At 46.2% G+C, this 16373-nt stretch overlaps 1 protein-coding gene across 6 annotated transcripts in view; it reads right to left on the reverse strand.

Annotated features, from left to right (window-relative positions):
* Window positions 1-16373, reverse strand: part of col11a1a (collagen, type XI, alpha 1a) — a 64275-nt gene that overhangs the window by 25256 nt on the left and 22646 nt on the right. For all 6 annotated transcript variants that reach the window (XM_076013703.1, XM_076013704.1, XM_076013707.1 and 3 more), the window contains 25 exons: window positions 16243-16296; window positions 16064-16117; window positions 15172-15225; window positions 15026-15079; window positions 14509-14562; window positions 14062-14106; window positions 13909-13962; window positions 13786-13830; window positions 13158-13211; window positions 12214-12258; window positions 12046-12099; window positions 11441-11485; window positions 10315-10368; window positions 10178-10222; window positions 9101-9154; window positions 8854-8961; window positions 8697-8750; window positions 7597-7650; window positions 6830-6874; window positions 6677-6730; window positions 6553-6597; window positions 4884-4937; window positions 4217-4270; window positions 2177-2230; window positions 1726-1833 (listed from right to left, as the gene is read on the reverse strand). In XM_076013703.1, the coding sequence (XP_075869818.1) occupies window positions 1726-1833; window positions 2177-2230; window positions 4217-4270; window positions 4884-4937; window positions 6553-6597; window positions 6677-6730; window positions 6830-6874; window positions 7597-7650; window positions 8697-8750; window positions 8854-8961; window positions 9101-9154; window positions 10178-10222; window positions 10315-10368; window positions 11441-11485; window positions 12046-12099; window positions 12214-12258; window positions 13158-13211; window positions 13786-13830; window positions 13909-13962; window positions 14062-14106; window positions 14509-14562; window positions 15026-15079; window positions 15172-15225; window positions 16064-16117; window positions 16243-16296 (1395 nt within the window). The remainder of the gene's footprint in view (window positions 1-1725; window positions 1834-2176; window positions 2231-4216; window positions 4271-4883; window positions 4938-6552; window positions 6598-6676; window positions 6731-6829; window positions 6875-7596; window positions 7651-8696; window positions 8751-8853; window positions 8962-9100; window positions 9155-10177; window positions 10223-10314; window positions 10369-11440; window positions 11486-12045; window positions 12100-12213; window positions 12259-13157; window positions 13212-13785; window positions 13831-13908; window positions 13963-14061; window positions 14107-14508; window positions 14563-15025; window positions 15080-15171; window positions 15226-16063; window positions 16118-16242; window positions 16297-16373) is intronic.

Here is a 16373-nt window from a genome sequence, read left to right on the forward strand (position 1 = left end):
AATTAAGTGAATGCCGATGTGTAAGTACGTGACGGGCAAATCTAGTGTTTACTAATGGCTTGCGGATCCCACGAGAGACTGAAGCGTGCCTGTCAACTGGCCAGCCACCCCCCTTCCCTGCTCCCCGCCGTCTTAATGGGCCATTAGCTGCAATTATGTCGAACGCATGTACATTTTCCGTGGATTCATTTGCGCTGTCACTTTGAAGCCAATGCATACGGCTCGTTTTGTGTAAAAAAAAAAGAAAAAATTATAACATAAATGAAAAAAAACAACCCAAACAAATCAAAACACACCGCCATGTTAGTCCTTGGAACATATAAAATATAAAAATGTCACATTAGCAAGAACCTGGCCGAATTTATTCAAATTAATGACTTCAATTACAGCTTCCTCGGCGGTGGCATTCAAAGAAAGCCAACAATTTTGGCAACCCATTTATTTCTCGGGTCTTTTTTTTTTTTTTTTTTTCTTGCGCGACGTCTCGTCTTTGACAAACGTGCTTGACTTTTTCGGAGGACGCCGAGAGCAACAGAGGAGGACCGGGTCGGTGTTGCCAAGCGCATATAGCTTCCTAGAATGCACGTGTCGGGTGGCGGTGGCGGGGGGGGCAGTTGGCATGTGAGTTGAGTTGGGTGGGGGGGGTGGGGTTTGGACTTGATTAAAACGTCCGCCTGGGGAAACAGAGAGAAAATGAAAGTGGGAGACGCGGCCGGCGAGGATACAGGGCCCGGGTGGGGGTGGGGTTGGGCCGAGCGGTTCTGGGTGGCGCTGTGGGGACAGGCAGACAGGCCGGGAGGTGGAGAGGTCGAGGGCGGAGGAGGGGCACGCAGCTCCATATTTCTGCAAAATTGCCAGTGTCTGTTCCTAATGGCCACTCCATCACGTGGTCCTGGGAAAAGAGCCACGCAGGAAAACCAACTCGTATTTCACAGCCGCTGTCTGTCCAATACGCTTGGCACGGGGGTCTGCCGCGTGGGGGGGGGGGGTCTTTCATCAGGGGGCCTGGGGGCTCTCCCCCTTTGTTCTGCAAGTGTGCCGCCCACTTCGCGGTTGATTTCTGCCCCCCCCCCCCGGCACCATACGTTAAAAATGGGCCAGGGACCAGGGGTGTCAAACATATAGGCGACATTGGGGCGACCATTGGGGCAAACATTGGGGCGACTGTGGCTCAGGAGGTAAAGCAGGTTGTCTAATGACCGACAGTGTTGCCAAGTAATCTATTACTAAGTAATCCACTACTGAGATTAAGCTACTTTTTTAAGTAATAGAGCAATGTAACGGTAAAGTTAGGAGTGATAGATAACTTACGGAAAAAAAGTAATTAAAGAAGTAATGACATTACTTTTCACAGAGTAATCATTAACGGGGTGTTTTTCGATTGAAGAAACTGCTGTTCAAAATATGTCCCCTGGATGTTAGCAATGTCGTTTCTGCTCCCCAAACAAACTGTTCACATCGGGGCTGAGCAGGGAAGCCCAAGTACAGCCACTCTGAAGCTACGCTGCCGACGTACCGACCCTATTACGTCTCCTTTTTCCAAAGTAAAACACAGGAAACAAGCTAACTTTATTGCTATTTTTAAGTTACTGCTTGGGAATCTATTTTTCTCTACGTGATCCGAGAACTAAAACTACTCTGACACCTTTAGGCAGAGAATTGAGAGGTCACGTGACCGACTGAGCACACACACACACACACACACACACATACACACACACACACCTTTGCTCCCTCCTTGCCAGCTGCACCTGGTAGACCCTGCTCACCGGGTGGGCCCGGGGGTCCAGGGTGGCCTCTCTCTCCGACGGGACCCGTCTCTCCAGTTGGGCCCTAGGACCCGATCACAGAGCCAGATTATACTTCATTTAATGCTGTGTGTCATCAATACAGGCTGATGATTGATTTAAAAAATTGGGGGGGGGGGGTGGAGAATTCAGTTTCATGGAGAGTGCAAACAACAAATAAACCCATGAGCCTTCTTTTTAAAAACAGAACATACAAAATAATATAGTGATCATCTGGGATGCCGCAACAATGGTGTTGTCTCTCTGAACAGCTGTTAAATTCCTGCTCTGTTGCTCCTCTCTTCTTCTTCTTCTTCTTCTTCTTCTTCTTTTAGGAAGAAAAACAATAGCCGCAATAAATTCGAGGTTCAATAAAACATTTCTCTTACCTGGGGACCGACGACACCTCCTGGGCCTGGGGGACCCGTTTTTCCTTGGAAACCCTGACAGAGAAGGCAAAACAATATTAACAGTGCATTTCAATGACACACTTGCTGTGTCATTACTGCTGTCAATAGACACGTGTTCATTATCCAGTTCACGGATGTTGACCGAAATATTGCACAATGTATGTTATATTGCAAGAGTCAATACATAACGTAGACAGACTTCTGTATATAATTCTTAGTTCACACTGTGGGGATTAATTCATCAACGCTTTTCTGTTTCCTTAGCTTTTTTTTTTTATTAACCTTTTTGCAGGATTGAAGAGGACGAGAATGAAATCTGCAACAGCCGTGAATGTCAATAAAGTTTGGTTTGACTCGGATGAGCCGGAAAGACACAGTTTGTCTCAAGTAAAATCTGAATTTGCTTTTCCTTTTCAAATGCACATCAGGGTCATTTCACACAACAAGCTGCAGGAGCAGTCGCTGCTTGCTGACTTGACGCCACTCAATTTTTTATTTATTTTTTTCGTCTTATGCAGATATGGATATGAGCTTGCGCAACACGCATAAACACCTTGAGCAACCGAGAGCATCTCCTGCCCACCCGCACGCTGACTCTCAACTCCGACTGATGCGATTTTCGAAAAAAAATCCTCCAGTCATGAAAATTCATGAGCGATCAATACCGACCGAGCAACCATGCAACTTTTTCTTTTCTTTTTTTCCTCCAGTTGGAATTAAACAAAGTTTTCAGAGCGGCGCTGGTGGAAGGCCCATCTGGGCTGGCTTCTGACTCGAGCCGGGCCCTTATCGATCGTGGTGATTTATGGCCATGTGTTATTCAATGAGGAGGACGAAATTTCGTGGATAAAGTCGAAATTTCCTAAATTAAGTCAACATTAAAAAAGACGAAATTTCGTGGATAAAGACGACGCAAATAAAGGGGACATTTTGAGATTAAGGATGGTTGATTAACCCAGTTACCCACAGTCAATTTCAATTTTATTCACGAAATGTCGTCTTTAATCTCTAATTTTCAACTTTATTCTCGAATTGGAAACTTGAAAAAAAAAATTGATCTTTTTTTCCCTTCTTGTGGCCCTAATCCTCTTCCGTACTGAAGTGTGCCTCATTACCTTGTCTGCGGTAAAGAGTCGGGCGAACAAACTCCATTCTTCTTCCTCGACTGTGTTTGGTTTTTATTGCCAATTCTCTTCCAGCCTGAGAGACGGCAGGAATCCCTTCTCCATGCTGAGGCATCAAAAACTGTGTCTGATCATTTTCAGCTTTGTTCTATTATTAATTTCTTTTTTTTTTTTTTTTTTTTTGGACAAGCTGTAACAGCGGTGCGACGAACGTAGAGCATCTTTTTATTAAAAAAAAAAAAAAAAAAAAAATCTGGCAAATTATGAAAGAGGTAAAAACTGAGCAGATTCCCATTTGTCTGATGGCGACCGCCGCTGCGATTCACCTGGATTCACCCTGAGAGTGCAGCGTTACCCCCTGCATGTGTGTGTGCGTGTGCGTGCGTAATCTTGGGAAGCCTGGTCACTCCCGCTAATCTCTGCGCTAATCTCTGGCAAACAATTGCGATCCAATTTCGCCTGACATTGGGGAAAAAGAAAAGTCCGACTGTCCAATTGCGGGACGGATCAGATTCTGGTCCTCCCCGCAGCCTGGACGCAGACGGAGCGATGCTAAAACGATACGCTCTTTAAATTCGTTAGGCAATTTAAACAAAGCGGCTTCCGACGCCGCGGAATTGAAATGTCGGATTACGGCGAGATTAGACCGAGCGAGCAGCGGTGGCGGATCAGCTCTTTTTTTGGGGGGGGGGAGGGGTTTGGGGAAAATCCAAAAAACTTATGAGATGTCATACTTTCGCTTTTGCGCCTTCTGTGGAAAAATGTCACGCCGTTTACTTTTTTCTTTTTCTTTTTTTTTCTTTTTTTGTAAATCTCAAGAGTGAGAAATCTTCGAAAGCGAAAGCCTGGAGCCGAATCCCCCTTTTTCCCCTGATATTTCATTTTTCGGGCTCACCGTTTCTCCACGCTGTCCTGGGTGTCCGGGCAGTCCGTCCTTTCCGGCAGGTCCCTGTTGAGGAGATTCACAAGTTAGTCGCAGCCGCCATACAATACAATTAGCTCCATTTAGTGCGATAAAAGTGCGAGACGCCACCGATTTCCTCAGGTAAAGCCTCTTTGAGACAAAGGCGAGTTCGTTAAGACAAAAGTGAGGAAAAACAACATTGGTGGCCGGGGGACTGGGTAATGGATCTAGACGCAATCAATAGGTGGAAATTACCACTTGTCTCCCGTCTGGAGAGTTGAGGGGTAAATAGGTTCTGCTTCAACGGCGGATCGACTAATGATCCCTCCCCGGAATCGGGGGACCGTTGCCATGATTACTGCGCTCATGATTTCCTTAAATCGAATTAGCCCCGACGAATAGCATTTGCAAACTAGCCTGTTTGGAGGGAGTGGAGGAAAAGAGAACGCCCCGCTTTTTTTGGGGGGGGGGCTTCCTTTAGGTGTTTAAGTGAAGCAAATGGTTCAAATAGATGAAGTGGTGACTCGTCACCCCCCCCCCCAACCCACACCCCGCCCGAAAGGCAGCTTGGAAAGGTTCCAGCGTCCCCGGACGACCCTGAGGGCAGCAGAAGTAGAAGGTAGACGGATGGATGATGGATGATGGATGAGACACTTACTGGAGGACCCTTTGGTCCGGGGAAGCCCACTGGTCCCTGAGGTCCTTGAGGCCCCTGTAGTTTGAAAAGAGGTGGAAAGAAAATATTGTAGTTATCTTGCAAGCAGAAACACACCGTTGGAGTTTTATCCTTCCCCAAAGACACGACTCTGATCTCAGTACTCCCGATTGGGAGCGTTCACATTATCGTGGCATTGAGAGTTTGAATGGCCGAGCTTCAGACAAAAACTGTGCACTTTCAAAATGAGACGGGGAAAAAAATTGAGCAGGAATTTAATGCGCCGGCTAGTTTTTCTCGTCTATTTGTTAGAATGGGTTTTCATTTGTCAAAAGTCTTGAGCGTTCAAATAGCCAGGAAAAAAAAATATTTTAATGGCTCTGATGCATTTGTTGCTTTTCAAGGCACTCAGAGCACTTCACACTGAAAACATTATTCATTCACAGTGGTGGTGGTGGTGAACTGTTAAATGAGGCTGCCGATCAGAGACCATTTTGACCAGCACTAAACATTCACTCATGTTAAAACAAGGCACTGTGGGGGCGAAGCGTCTTGCCAAAGGACACAACAACAGAGACTGGGACGGAGCGGGATTCGAACTGCCAACCTCCCGGTTACTGGACGACCCAATAAAAGCTTTTATTTGTACTTTTGACTTTTTGACTGATGCTTGGCTCGGCCGGACAAACACCTGAGGCTGATAAAAAAAAAAAGAACCCAAACAAACGTTCAACTCATCGGCCCATTGCATCGAAAAAAAAAAGTGTTTTGTATTACGGGTCCTAGACTGGCTAATCCTGCTTTACACTTCCTGTTTCTTCCCCCGACCAGCTGTTCCTACCTGCCCCTGCTCAGATTAGCCACACCTGGGGCTTGTTAACATTCCACTCCGTGTCTATTTCAGGCCATGTGCTCTCTCATGTGCGTCCGTCCGTCTCTGTGTTGTTCCTCACGCTTTAGTTTTTTTTTTTTGTCTGTTTGGTTCTTTTTATTTAAAGCGATTTTTCAGTCGGCCCGAACGGCAAGAGAAATACTGCCAGACCTCAAAGCAAGGAGGCGCTCCAGGCAAAGCAATTATTTAGTAATCAAAAGAGGAGCAGGTTGCAGGTTGTTTGGCAGGCGATGGTCAAAACCTTGAAAACACCAAATCAGTCCAACGAGGCTTAAGAAAGGGGGAAAAAAATCCCAGGAACAAGATGCAAACACGGTCCATAGCAAGGAAAAGGCTGGAACAAAAGCCTGTGTGCACTGATATTTGGTTGTTAAGTTCAGTGGTGTTGGAGCCAAAATTATGAAACCAGCTAACATGTAAGCGCTATTTGAAAGTGCCTCAAGATGCTGCGGCAAAAATGCTCTTTTCAGGAATAAACGTAATGCAATCACTTTAGAATTGCATTTTTTTTTTCTTTCTTAAATAAAAGTAACTATTTTTAGACCGCTGTTGTGTTTTGGTTCAGTATGGGCTCCTTTTAATTTTATACAATCAAAAAAAAAACTGAACCTAAAAGGCAAACAACTATACCAAAGAGGCTAATGTTAAATGCTAACGCTAACGTTATGGTTTCTTCATTTCAGTCGCGGTTTTACATTCTCGACACAATGTCCAAATGAAAGAAATTGAAATGCTAAACCGTAAAGCAGCGGGGGGGTATCTATTAAAGCTCTGACTCACTCTCTCTCCAGGTGGGCCCGGGGGTCCGTCGTTGCCTGCCGTGCCCTGCAACACACAAAACACCGACCCCTTAATGTTTGTCTGCTTGCCCGTTAGCCTGGACTGCGAGCGGGGCTCGTCGCACCTTAGGGCCCGGTTTGCCCGTCGGACCTCTGGCTCCACGTCCTCCACGAGGACCCTACGCAACAAAACGCCGGGGGGGTTAAAACGGCAATGGCGACGCAATACACGTATTGATCTGTCTGGTTTATGAAAGGAGGTGGATGAATGTACGAACCGTTGGCCCTCGCTGCCCTCTCGGACCGGGTTTACCTGCGGTGCCCTGTTAAATCATCAAAGACAGAGCACGGGGAACATCTTAAATTTGCATGAAAAGATTGCATGAAAAAAGGCAAGTCTCCGTTTACATCAAGAATTCAAGACGGCTCCTCAAAACATGCCAAACTTTCAGCACAATATCGGCCGTGGTTTACCCGACAGTTACTCAATGCTAGTTCGCCTTTGAACGCGGCGCTCCTAATGTTATTTATTAGTATTAGTGACAGCACAGTGTGCAACGCTGTTCCCACAAGGAAATCCAGCGGAGCCACCAGCCTGCTTATAAATGCTGCGGAAGTATTTTCCACATTTGGAAGCCAAATGTGGAAAATTTTGGGGGCTGAAAATATTCTAAGCTGAGTGTAGCGCATCCACAGGATTAAAAATAAATAAATAAAAAATATGACTTGGAAGCTCAGCAGCAGTCCATGTATTGATAAGGACGGTAATCTTGACAGCGATATTTTTTTTTTTGACTTATCGAATCCTTGCTGTCCATTAAATCATTTGGATGTGCTTAAAAAAAATCAAACACATGACGTTGCCCTGCTACAACAGTAAATCAAAAGCACACATTTTAAAGGAACAGTGGAAGAATTTAAAGTGAAAACTTGAATACTTTTATCCAAACAGTGTGAGTTCATTTTTTTTTCTGAAAACAAACAAATCAAAACAGGTATATTTTATTTATATTGCTTGGATGTGGTGTTGAGGTGAGGCTCATACCCTGCCGCCTTTCTCTCCATTGGCTCCCGGGAATCCGGGGAAACCACTCGATCCCTGTCAGAGGATGAAGGAGAAATTGAAAAAAAAAAAAAAAATGGGGGGGGGGGGGGGCGTGAGAGGTGACAAAACTAGCATGTTCATCGATTAGCTTACTAGCATGGAACTGTATCTCATTAAGCATCAATATGTAACACGATGATGTGCATTTGAATTCAAAGTTTTCTCCAGAAAAGTGTCGATTTTTTTTTTCAACAGGAATAAAATAAATAAATAAATAAAAACATCTTCCCGCCTTCCCGCAGGAGAACAAATCATATTCAGAAACTTTCCTCTTCCCTGGATTCTCTCCGGTGTCTAACGAGGCGGTGAAGCGCCGAAAGTTTGGCAAATTATCTAAATTTATGTGAGGAAAAAAAAAAAAAAAAACAAAGACGGTGAGCTTAGCGCGAGGAGCCCTGCAAACACGAGACAAGGTGACGGCAGAGTTCTGGGATTAGAGAGCACTGCAGCGCCTCGCCACGCGCCGCATTAGGAATTCAGGAAGCGGCGACTCGCTGCTTTCTTACACTGCGGTCGCACGTTCGCGTGCGGTGCTCCGCCATTATTGTCACCTCGAAGAAGAGGAGAGGGAAAAAATGCCCTCAACAAAACCGCAACGAGTGAATTCATAATTCCACCTCGCCAGAACTGCAAAAGTGACAGCACGATGCCGTTTTTGTTGTGTGTGTTATTGTTTTTTAGATAGTCAAGGCGCGCGCACACCGCGTGTTTATTCACAGAAGTATGAACCAAGGCCACGAACGTAAAGTCGTTTTTCTCCAAACGTCAAGGACGAAAACACGCAGGCCCTGTATCGAGGAACACATTCCGTTTTTCCACTTTAAAAAAAAAAAAAAAAAATGTTTCAATAGCTCAGCTTCGCTCCACTCCACTTTCTCTTTTCTCTTCAATTTTCTTGGCCGCCTCAGCAAACCCTTCGTCATCCGAGAGCAGCTGCTGGTTCCTTTGTCGCTGTTCCGCCCAGGACCGGAAACCTTTCTTGTTTCTTTTTTTTTATTTTTTTATTCATTTATTTATTTATTTATTTTTGGTTGACTCACCTTTGGTCCTTGTCTTCCTGGATAACCTGGTAATCCTGGAACACCCAGTTTCCCCTGAGAGAGACGGCGACAGGACAGAACAATTGAGTACAGTAACAACCACGTGCGCTTGAAAAATTGTTTTTGTTTTTGTTTTGTTTTTTCCCCGCCGTCCTACCTTTTCTCCAGCAGGACCAAGGGGACCGGACTCTCCGTTGGGACCTGACCGGCCTTTAGGACCCTCAGGACCGTCCTCTCCACGAGACCCAAGCATGCCAACCTCTCCCTAAAAAGACACAAGAGTTAGCGAGTTCATTTTGAACCGACTGATTTCCTGTTTGAGAGAATTATTAGCATAGCTGCTGTTGTTGTTGTTGTTCGTGTGTTTTTTTTTTCTTTTTCTTTTTTTCCTTGCAGGCTCGTACCCGGTCTCCCTTGAGTCCCATGTCGCCCTTAAAACCAGGGAAACCATCTTCACCCTGCGTGGAGGGAGAAACAAAACAATCAAAATCAAAGCTGAACTTCCTTGTTTGTTGAGTTTTGCTTTTCTTGCAGACGTTCCTTCAGTTTTTCAGACACATGCGGAGACACAGGAGCTGTGCTTCCCCCTAGTGGCCAAACGGCTGAACAGCACCTCAAACAAGTTAATGAACCTGCAGCTCAGCGCTTCATCAACTCATTTTTAGCTTCGCACCTGCAAGAATGCTGCAAAGTTACGGAGCTTAGAGGGTGTCCAGTTTTCATAAACACATTCATACAATAAATAACCCGAGAGGAAGAAGGAACCAGATGCTCCAATATTCTGTTGGCTTCCTTCTCTTTGACACTTTCTCAGTCTGTTGCCTGTTCTCTCTTTTTTTTTTTTTTTTTTTTAACTTTTCTTAGCAACTCTGATGCATAATGCAGCACAGATCATATCTCAGGCCTGAAACTCACACAGTCAAGTAAAGCCAATCCTTTATTCATACCCACAACCTTTCTCCTCCAGGTTTAGCTTCTGAATCGCTTTTTTTTTTTTTTTTTTTTTATATATATAAATAATTCAATAAAAAAAAAACCTGATGCGAATATCGGTCTTTGTTGAGAGTCCGATAATGTTTTTTTTTTTACAGGGCGAAAGACACTGTATCGATCTTCAATGAAGCATCATGCATATTAACAAGCAACATGGTTTAAATTCTGCAAGCCAGTAAATGACCACTTGGGGAGCTGCCCCGGGGACAGGTGCGGCATGCAAACAGAACACCGTGGAGGCTTCACATTCAAGGACTGAACTGAGGGTTGAAAAAAGAAAAGAAAGGAAAAAAAGTCTCCATGAAGACACAAACACTGACTGAACGTCACGTGACGCACGCCGCTATACCGGTGCAATCCGAACAAGCGGTTTGTTTTCACTTGGCGGAGCGTCTACTTATCATTAAGCGTTGTTGACCAAACTTCATTGATCCTCGCCTAATCTTATATAACCTGGCTGGTAAACAAGGCGCTTAAGACGCTTTTACCTTCTCTCCCTTTGAGCCCTTGAGGCCGCGAACACCGTCGGCGCCCTGCGGGGACAGAGAAAGCGCAAGTTTTAAAACACAACAACAACAACGGGCCGGCGATGTCGCGCAAACAATGGCGAGGAAATCAAACGCACCTTCACTCCGCGAGGACCGGGGTAACCGATGGGACCCTGGGGACCTGCGGGACCCTTCGAAGCAGAACAGAATGCATTTTTATGACGTGTCATGTCAACAGTGTTGGCCAGTAATCTGTTACCAAGTAATCCACTACTGTCATGAAACTACTTTTTTGAGTAACAGAGTAATGTAACGGGATTACTCTGGCAAAAATGGTAATTACATCATCATTACTTTATCAAGTAATGATTCCATTACTTTTCTGGAATATTTTGCAAGCTATAAATATCTCATTGCCCACAAAACGTCTGAAATTTAGAAAAACAACAAAAACACAATGATGTCGCAGATTGGTGTGCGACGACGCACCAAAACAAGCATGGCGGCGACAAAAGAAGAAAAAAAAAAAACAGCGATTGCGTTGGATAGCTGGAAATACAAACGTTATTCTCAGTTGATCTCGTCTAAATTTAAGAACGTTGTGGTTCGCTGTACAGTCGTGTGCAGGAACCAAGAAGTTCTCAACTGTTGCTTTATCTTTTTAAAACCAAAGTGATTAGTATTTAGGAATTAATTACTTATGGAACAAAGCGGTGAAAGAAGTAATTGGATTACTTTTTAAAGGAGTAATCAGTAGTTGGATTACTTTTTACGGAGTGATTCCAACAACACTGCATGTTAAGTGCTGTGTTTGTGCGTCCTGCAAGTGGCAGCCGCTAACTGTACACGAGGCCTCTGGTGCTCAATCCTCCTCCTCCTGGAAAAACCCAAAAGCTACTTTTTCACCGCTGAGCAGTGGCACAAAACTAATCGCAGGTGAATTTGGCTGAGTGCAGCACCGCTGCTCCCTTTCATTGTGACATTTATTCAGAGCCAAACACTCAGGAGAATTCTTTCAAGAACGACAATATTAAAAAAAATTAAATAAACCCCAGAGAAAACTTCCCTCCTACTCATTGACACGCTGCCATTGCTGCAGTGATTTGGATCTCGACGGATCAAGTTAGGTATATTTAGCACATAGCTGCTTTGCTAATCTTGAGTCCGTATGGAATGCCTACGGCTTATTTGGTGGGACTAATGAATTACAAAACATGCACCCCAACGCTCACACACACACACACACACACACACACAACATACCTGCGATCCTTTCTCTCCAGGAGGACCCTCCTTGCCAGGATGACCCTGTTGCACGAGAAGAACGTCGCAATATTTAGTCAACGGTCTGCAAATTCCACTGCAAATACCAACGATGCTAGTGATGTTTGTCAGCGAGGCAACAATCTATGGAAGCCTATGGAAACCTGCAAACACCGGGCTAAGTCAGAAGGCCACACATTTATATCAATTCCAGGTGGGATATTTGGGATATTTTTTTCACTGTATTATTCATGTAAAAAAAAAAAAAAAAACACGTTCTACTCATGTGGTCCACAGTGTGTTATCGCTAATGCTAACTGATGGGATCTCTTCCCGGCTGGATGACTTGATGGATTTATGAGCGGATAACAAATTAACCGCTTCAGGGGGCCGGACCGATGCCGGCTGAGACCACCCTGTCGTCTGCCTGTGTTAGCCCCAGAGTCGTGCTGTTTGCAGTGTCATAAAAAAAAACACAACAACAACAAAGACCCCGGGGGGTCAGGGACGCACTGTAAAGTCAGTTTGTTCAGAGTAAACTGACTTTGTGTGTATACGTGTGTGTGTGTGTGTGTGTGTGTGTATGGATTGAAAAGAGCACGCACAGGAGGCCCGTCAGCTCCGGGTAGTCCAGGCAACCCCGACCTGCCCAGAGGTCCCTGTGTGGCGACAAGAAGAAGCACAAATAAGTCTCAAAACAGGGGTCTCATGACTCATCACTGACAGTTTTGTCAAAATATTCAGACATTTTCCGGCGATAACAGAACACATACTTTTTCACCAGGTGGTCCGATGGGGCCTTGAGGTCCAGGAAGACCCTGTGACACGCAAAACACACGGGAAGGAAGTGAGTCTGTTGTCATAGCGATACCAAGCATGCCACCCAAACACACACACACACACGCAGGCACGCGCACACGCCGGACACACTCAAGAGTTTGTTGGAAGTGCAAACAGTCGAGCGGGTCGAGGAATGTTAAGCTTGTGTCTGCGCGGGCCGAGGAGAAAGAGGGAAGTCCGAGAGCGTTCGGCACGTCAAAATAAATCTGCGCCGATGCAGCTAATTTCTGCTTGGAAGCGGCTACCCGACGCGCGCGCCGGTAATTCGAGCCGGCGGGACTTGCTCCGACAGGTGTGGCGGCCTCGCAGGAATTCCCGCCGGGCGAGGACGGGGATTCTTTCAAATCGATCAAGCTGAAACATTCCCCGGGGGAAAGAAAGTGATGTCGGGAGAGCGCGTGCGGGAGAGCGAATCCAATTCCCATCGAAGCGGAAAGCTAAAAATTCTATTATTCTATTATATATATTCTGTCTTTTGCTGAGAAGGTGTTGTTGGTACATTTGCAATTGTGCCGCGCAGCGACACTTTTAGCATGCTACTGCTAAAGCAGCGCCCTTGCAAACCATGCAGAATGTGGCTCTGCGCTATCCTACTTGAGCTACGCACGCGTCGCCCCCGACGGCAGTTCGCGGCGACTGAACTCGGAGAACTCGATGGCATTTTTGCGTGCCGTTGACCGTCTCACGGTTTGCGCTTCCGTGTAATCCAGGAACACCTGAGGCATCCGGAATTTCTCGCTTCAGCCCTCGAGATTGTGGGGTTTTTCTGTCTCCAGCCGTCGGCTGTTGAACACCCACGGGTAGCGCGTCCGGCAGAGCGCTAGCAACCGTTCCAACTATTTTAGCGAGCCACTGGAGGTCACACTGATTCACTCACCTGTGTGCCGGGGATTCCCTGCTGCCCAGGCGGCCCTGGCTCTCCTTGCGGTCCCTGTGAGAGAACAGAGGGCAGTCACAACAACTCAACACCTGAATTTGAAAGCGCCTTTGTGCTTCTCCACGGAATCTACAACGACACTATGAACAACTTTAGCATAGCTTTAGCTTTAGCATTTATTTTACTTATTACTTTACTTTTACTATATTATACTATATTTTCATACTTTTACTTTAACTATATACTTTTACTATATTATATTATTTACTTTTACTTTATATTATAGCTTATTATTATTTTACTGACTGCAAATCATAATTCAGGCTGTAGCTGTTTTCTTTAAGTGCAGCCAGCCGTCCTCCTCTGAGGTGTCAACCAGAGAAAAGCTGCGCGTCAATAAAAAGCATTTTATATACCGTCCGTCAACGCAACTCCTCTGGGGCAGGGAAACAACCTTTAAACTCCCAGCCGTGCATCTTAAAAAGGGGCTTTAACAGCTTCGAAACTAGAGGGCGTAAATGCGCGGAAACAGGTGCCGTGCGCTCTGCGAGCTCCCTGACTCTCTGCAGTCAATGGAAGGTTTGACCGGGAGAAAGTTGCTCCCACCACCACCACTACCACCACCTACCATGTTTCCTTTTGGACCATGAGGCCCGTCGACTCCGGCGACGCCCTGCGAAACGACAAGCTAGCGTTAGCGAAAACTAGCGATATTGGACGGCGACGGATGCTGGGTGTGACGGGTACGTACGGGAGAGCCGGGAGGTCCAGGGGGGCCGCGGGGTCCGAGCAAACCTCTGGGACCCTGCAAAGGAGCGGAACCAATTGATGATGATAACAATGAGAATAATAGTGATGATTTTTGCTAAAGTGCTAGTAGTCACAGATCACAGATCAGCCTTACGCTCTCTCCAGCCAATCCTCTTGGTCCGATCTCTCCGTCTTCACCCTGGATTGGAAGATAAAGTCTGAATGAGATGCTGGTATTGGAGTGGCTCAGTGTTTTAGCGATTTGATGTGATTTTTCACCATTAATGTTCATAAACTCTGAAAACATCCACCAACGGTTTAATTTCAGATGCCGAAGGTGCAGCTAATGGTGGGGTAGGAGAGTGTGTGTGTGTGTGTGTGTGTGTGTGTGTGTGTGTGTGTGTGTGTGTGTGTGTGTGTGCGTGTGTGCTGGTTCGTTTCAGGGGGTCAAAGGTTAAATACGAGCCCTCCTCCTCCTCCTCCCGAGTTAACAGCCTACAGTACCTGGGGGGGCTGCAGATGACGTAACCTAAAGGTGCTTTGACTTCAGCTGAGGCTCGTACACAGACCACAGGCCCAGAGAGGAAATGGAAGCACTTACTCTCTGTCCGTCCTCTCCGGGAGCGCCTGGGGGTCCCATTGGCCCTAGTTCGCCCTGAGGGTGAGGAAGAAAGCGACTCAGGGGGGCGTGAAAACAGTTGACTTGGCAAAGAGGAATCTTCACGTTTTGCTCTCTAGGATGTGCAATTGCAGCAACTTTTTTTTTCTTTTTTTTTTTGTTATAAATATGGTGTTTACGTCCTAGCTCGTAGATGCTAAAGCGTCACTGTAGGTCAACTGGGCTGGCCAGCACAAGTCTTTACAAAAGCGTAGGGACACGTGACGGATGCAGACAAGCTGGGACGTAAACGGGATGAAATCATTCCGTTGAGTGTCTGGCTGCCAGGCTTCAGCGCCGAGCCATAAACGCTTCCATGTGTCGCTGCTAACACAGGAAAAACATTTTTTGGGGGATTTTTGTTCTTTCTTTCTTTCTTTTTTTTTTTGCTTTACCTGCTATCCGGTGAAACTTTTAAACCAGTTTTCGTTCATTTCTTATGAGCTGAGCCGAGACTCACCCTGTGTCCCTTCTCGCCGGGCAGCCCCGGGAGTCCGTCGAACCCTCTGTCGCCCTGCACAAGAGACATTAGCAACATTAGCAACATTAGCAATCACCCCGGGGCTCGAAATGATGAGGTGCCGGTGCGGAAATGAAGACGCGTACCTTTGATCCGGTCTCTCCGGGCATTCCACGAGCTCCGTCAGCTCCCGAACGGCCCTGAGACACATCGGGCAGTAGATATGTAACTTTAATGTAAATATACAACATAAAATATAATATATATATGTATATATATATATATATATATATATATATATATATGTATATGTATATGTATATATATATATATATATATATATATATATATATATATATATACATATATATAAATACAACACCTCAAAAAAAAAATTTCCCCTGAACCTAAAACATCTAAATTGAACATCCAAGAATCATGAAATAATCGTAACGAGGACACACGACCTACCCACATATCGGCTCACGATTGACTCATGAATCACGCCTCTCTGCATTACCGATTTGCCTACGACTGGTTTAGGTGTATTAGCCAGCAATTAGGTCAAAGACGTTTGGCTCTGGCGGGCGTGACACTTGCGCTGTGCCCACTTTTCCTCCGCCGGCCGGCCCGCTCGCCCGCCCGGGGCATTTTCAGACAGATTACGTGCCCCGGCCATTGATCCGGGGATTGGAGGCAGCGCACGCCTTTAAGCACATATCAAGCAATTGTTTGTTGAACTGGAAGTAAGCCTCTCAGCGTTTGAGCGGCGGCCACGAGTACCAAACAGCCACGCAGAGGGAGGGAGAGAGAGAGAGAGAGAGAGAGAGAGAGAGAGAGAGAGAGAGAGAGAGGGAGAGAGAGGGAGAGAGAGGGAGAGAGAGGGAGAGAGAGGGAGAGGGAGAGAGAGGGAGAGAGAGGGGGAGAGGGAGAGGGGGAGAGAGAGAGAGAGAGAGGCATGTGAGCGCGCACGCACGCACACACACACACGTTTAAAGAAGCACGATGAGCGCCAGCCGGGTCACTGAGTTCACTCACCCTCTTGCCAGATTTGCCAGGTTGCCCTTGAGGACCTTGGATGCCCCGCGGACCCTGCGGAAAAAGGCAAACATCACTCGGTGACTAAACCCCCGGGGGGGGGGATCAAACTACAGTGGAGCCTTTGACGGCGCTGACGGGCTCATAGGCTCATTGTTGTTATGAGTGTCGTCCCGAACCTGAGGGCCGTGGTCTCCGCCTTCACCCTTCAGTCCGGAAGAACCTGGGAGACCCTGATGGAAGAGGACACAAAGCACAGATGAGGAGGAGATGTTTGGGGTTTTTTTTTTCTCCCCTCAACTTGAAGAAA

The sequence above is a fragment of the Nelusetta ayraudi genome, unplaced genomic scaffold, assembly GCF_046127955.1.
Source record: "Nelusetta ayraudi isolate G7.1 ecotype Tasmania unplaced genomic scaffold, CSIRO-AGI_Nayr_v1 ptg000155l, whole genome shotgun sequence".
Classification (NCBI taxonomy): Eukaryota; Metazoa; Chordata; class Actinopteri; order Tetraodontiformes; family Monacanthidae; genus Nelusetta; species Nelusetta ayraudi.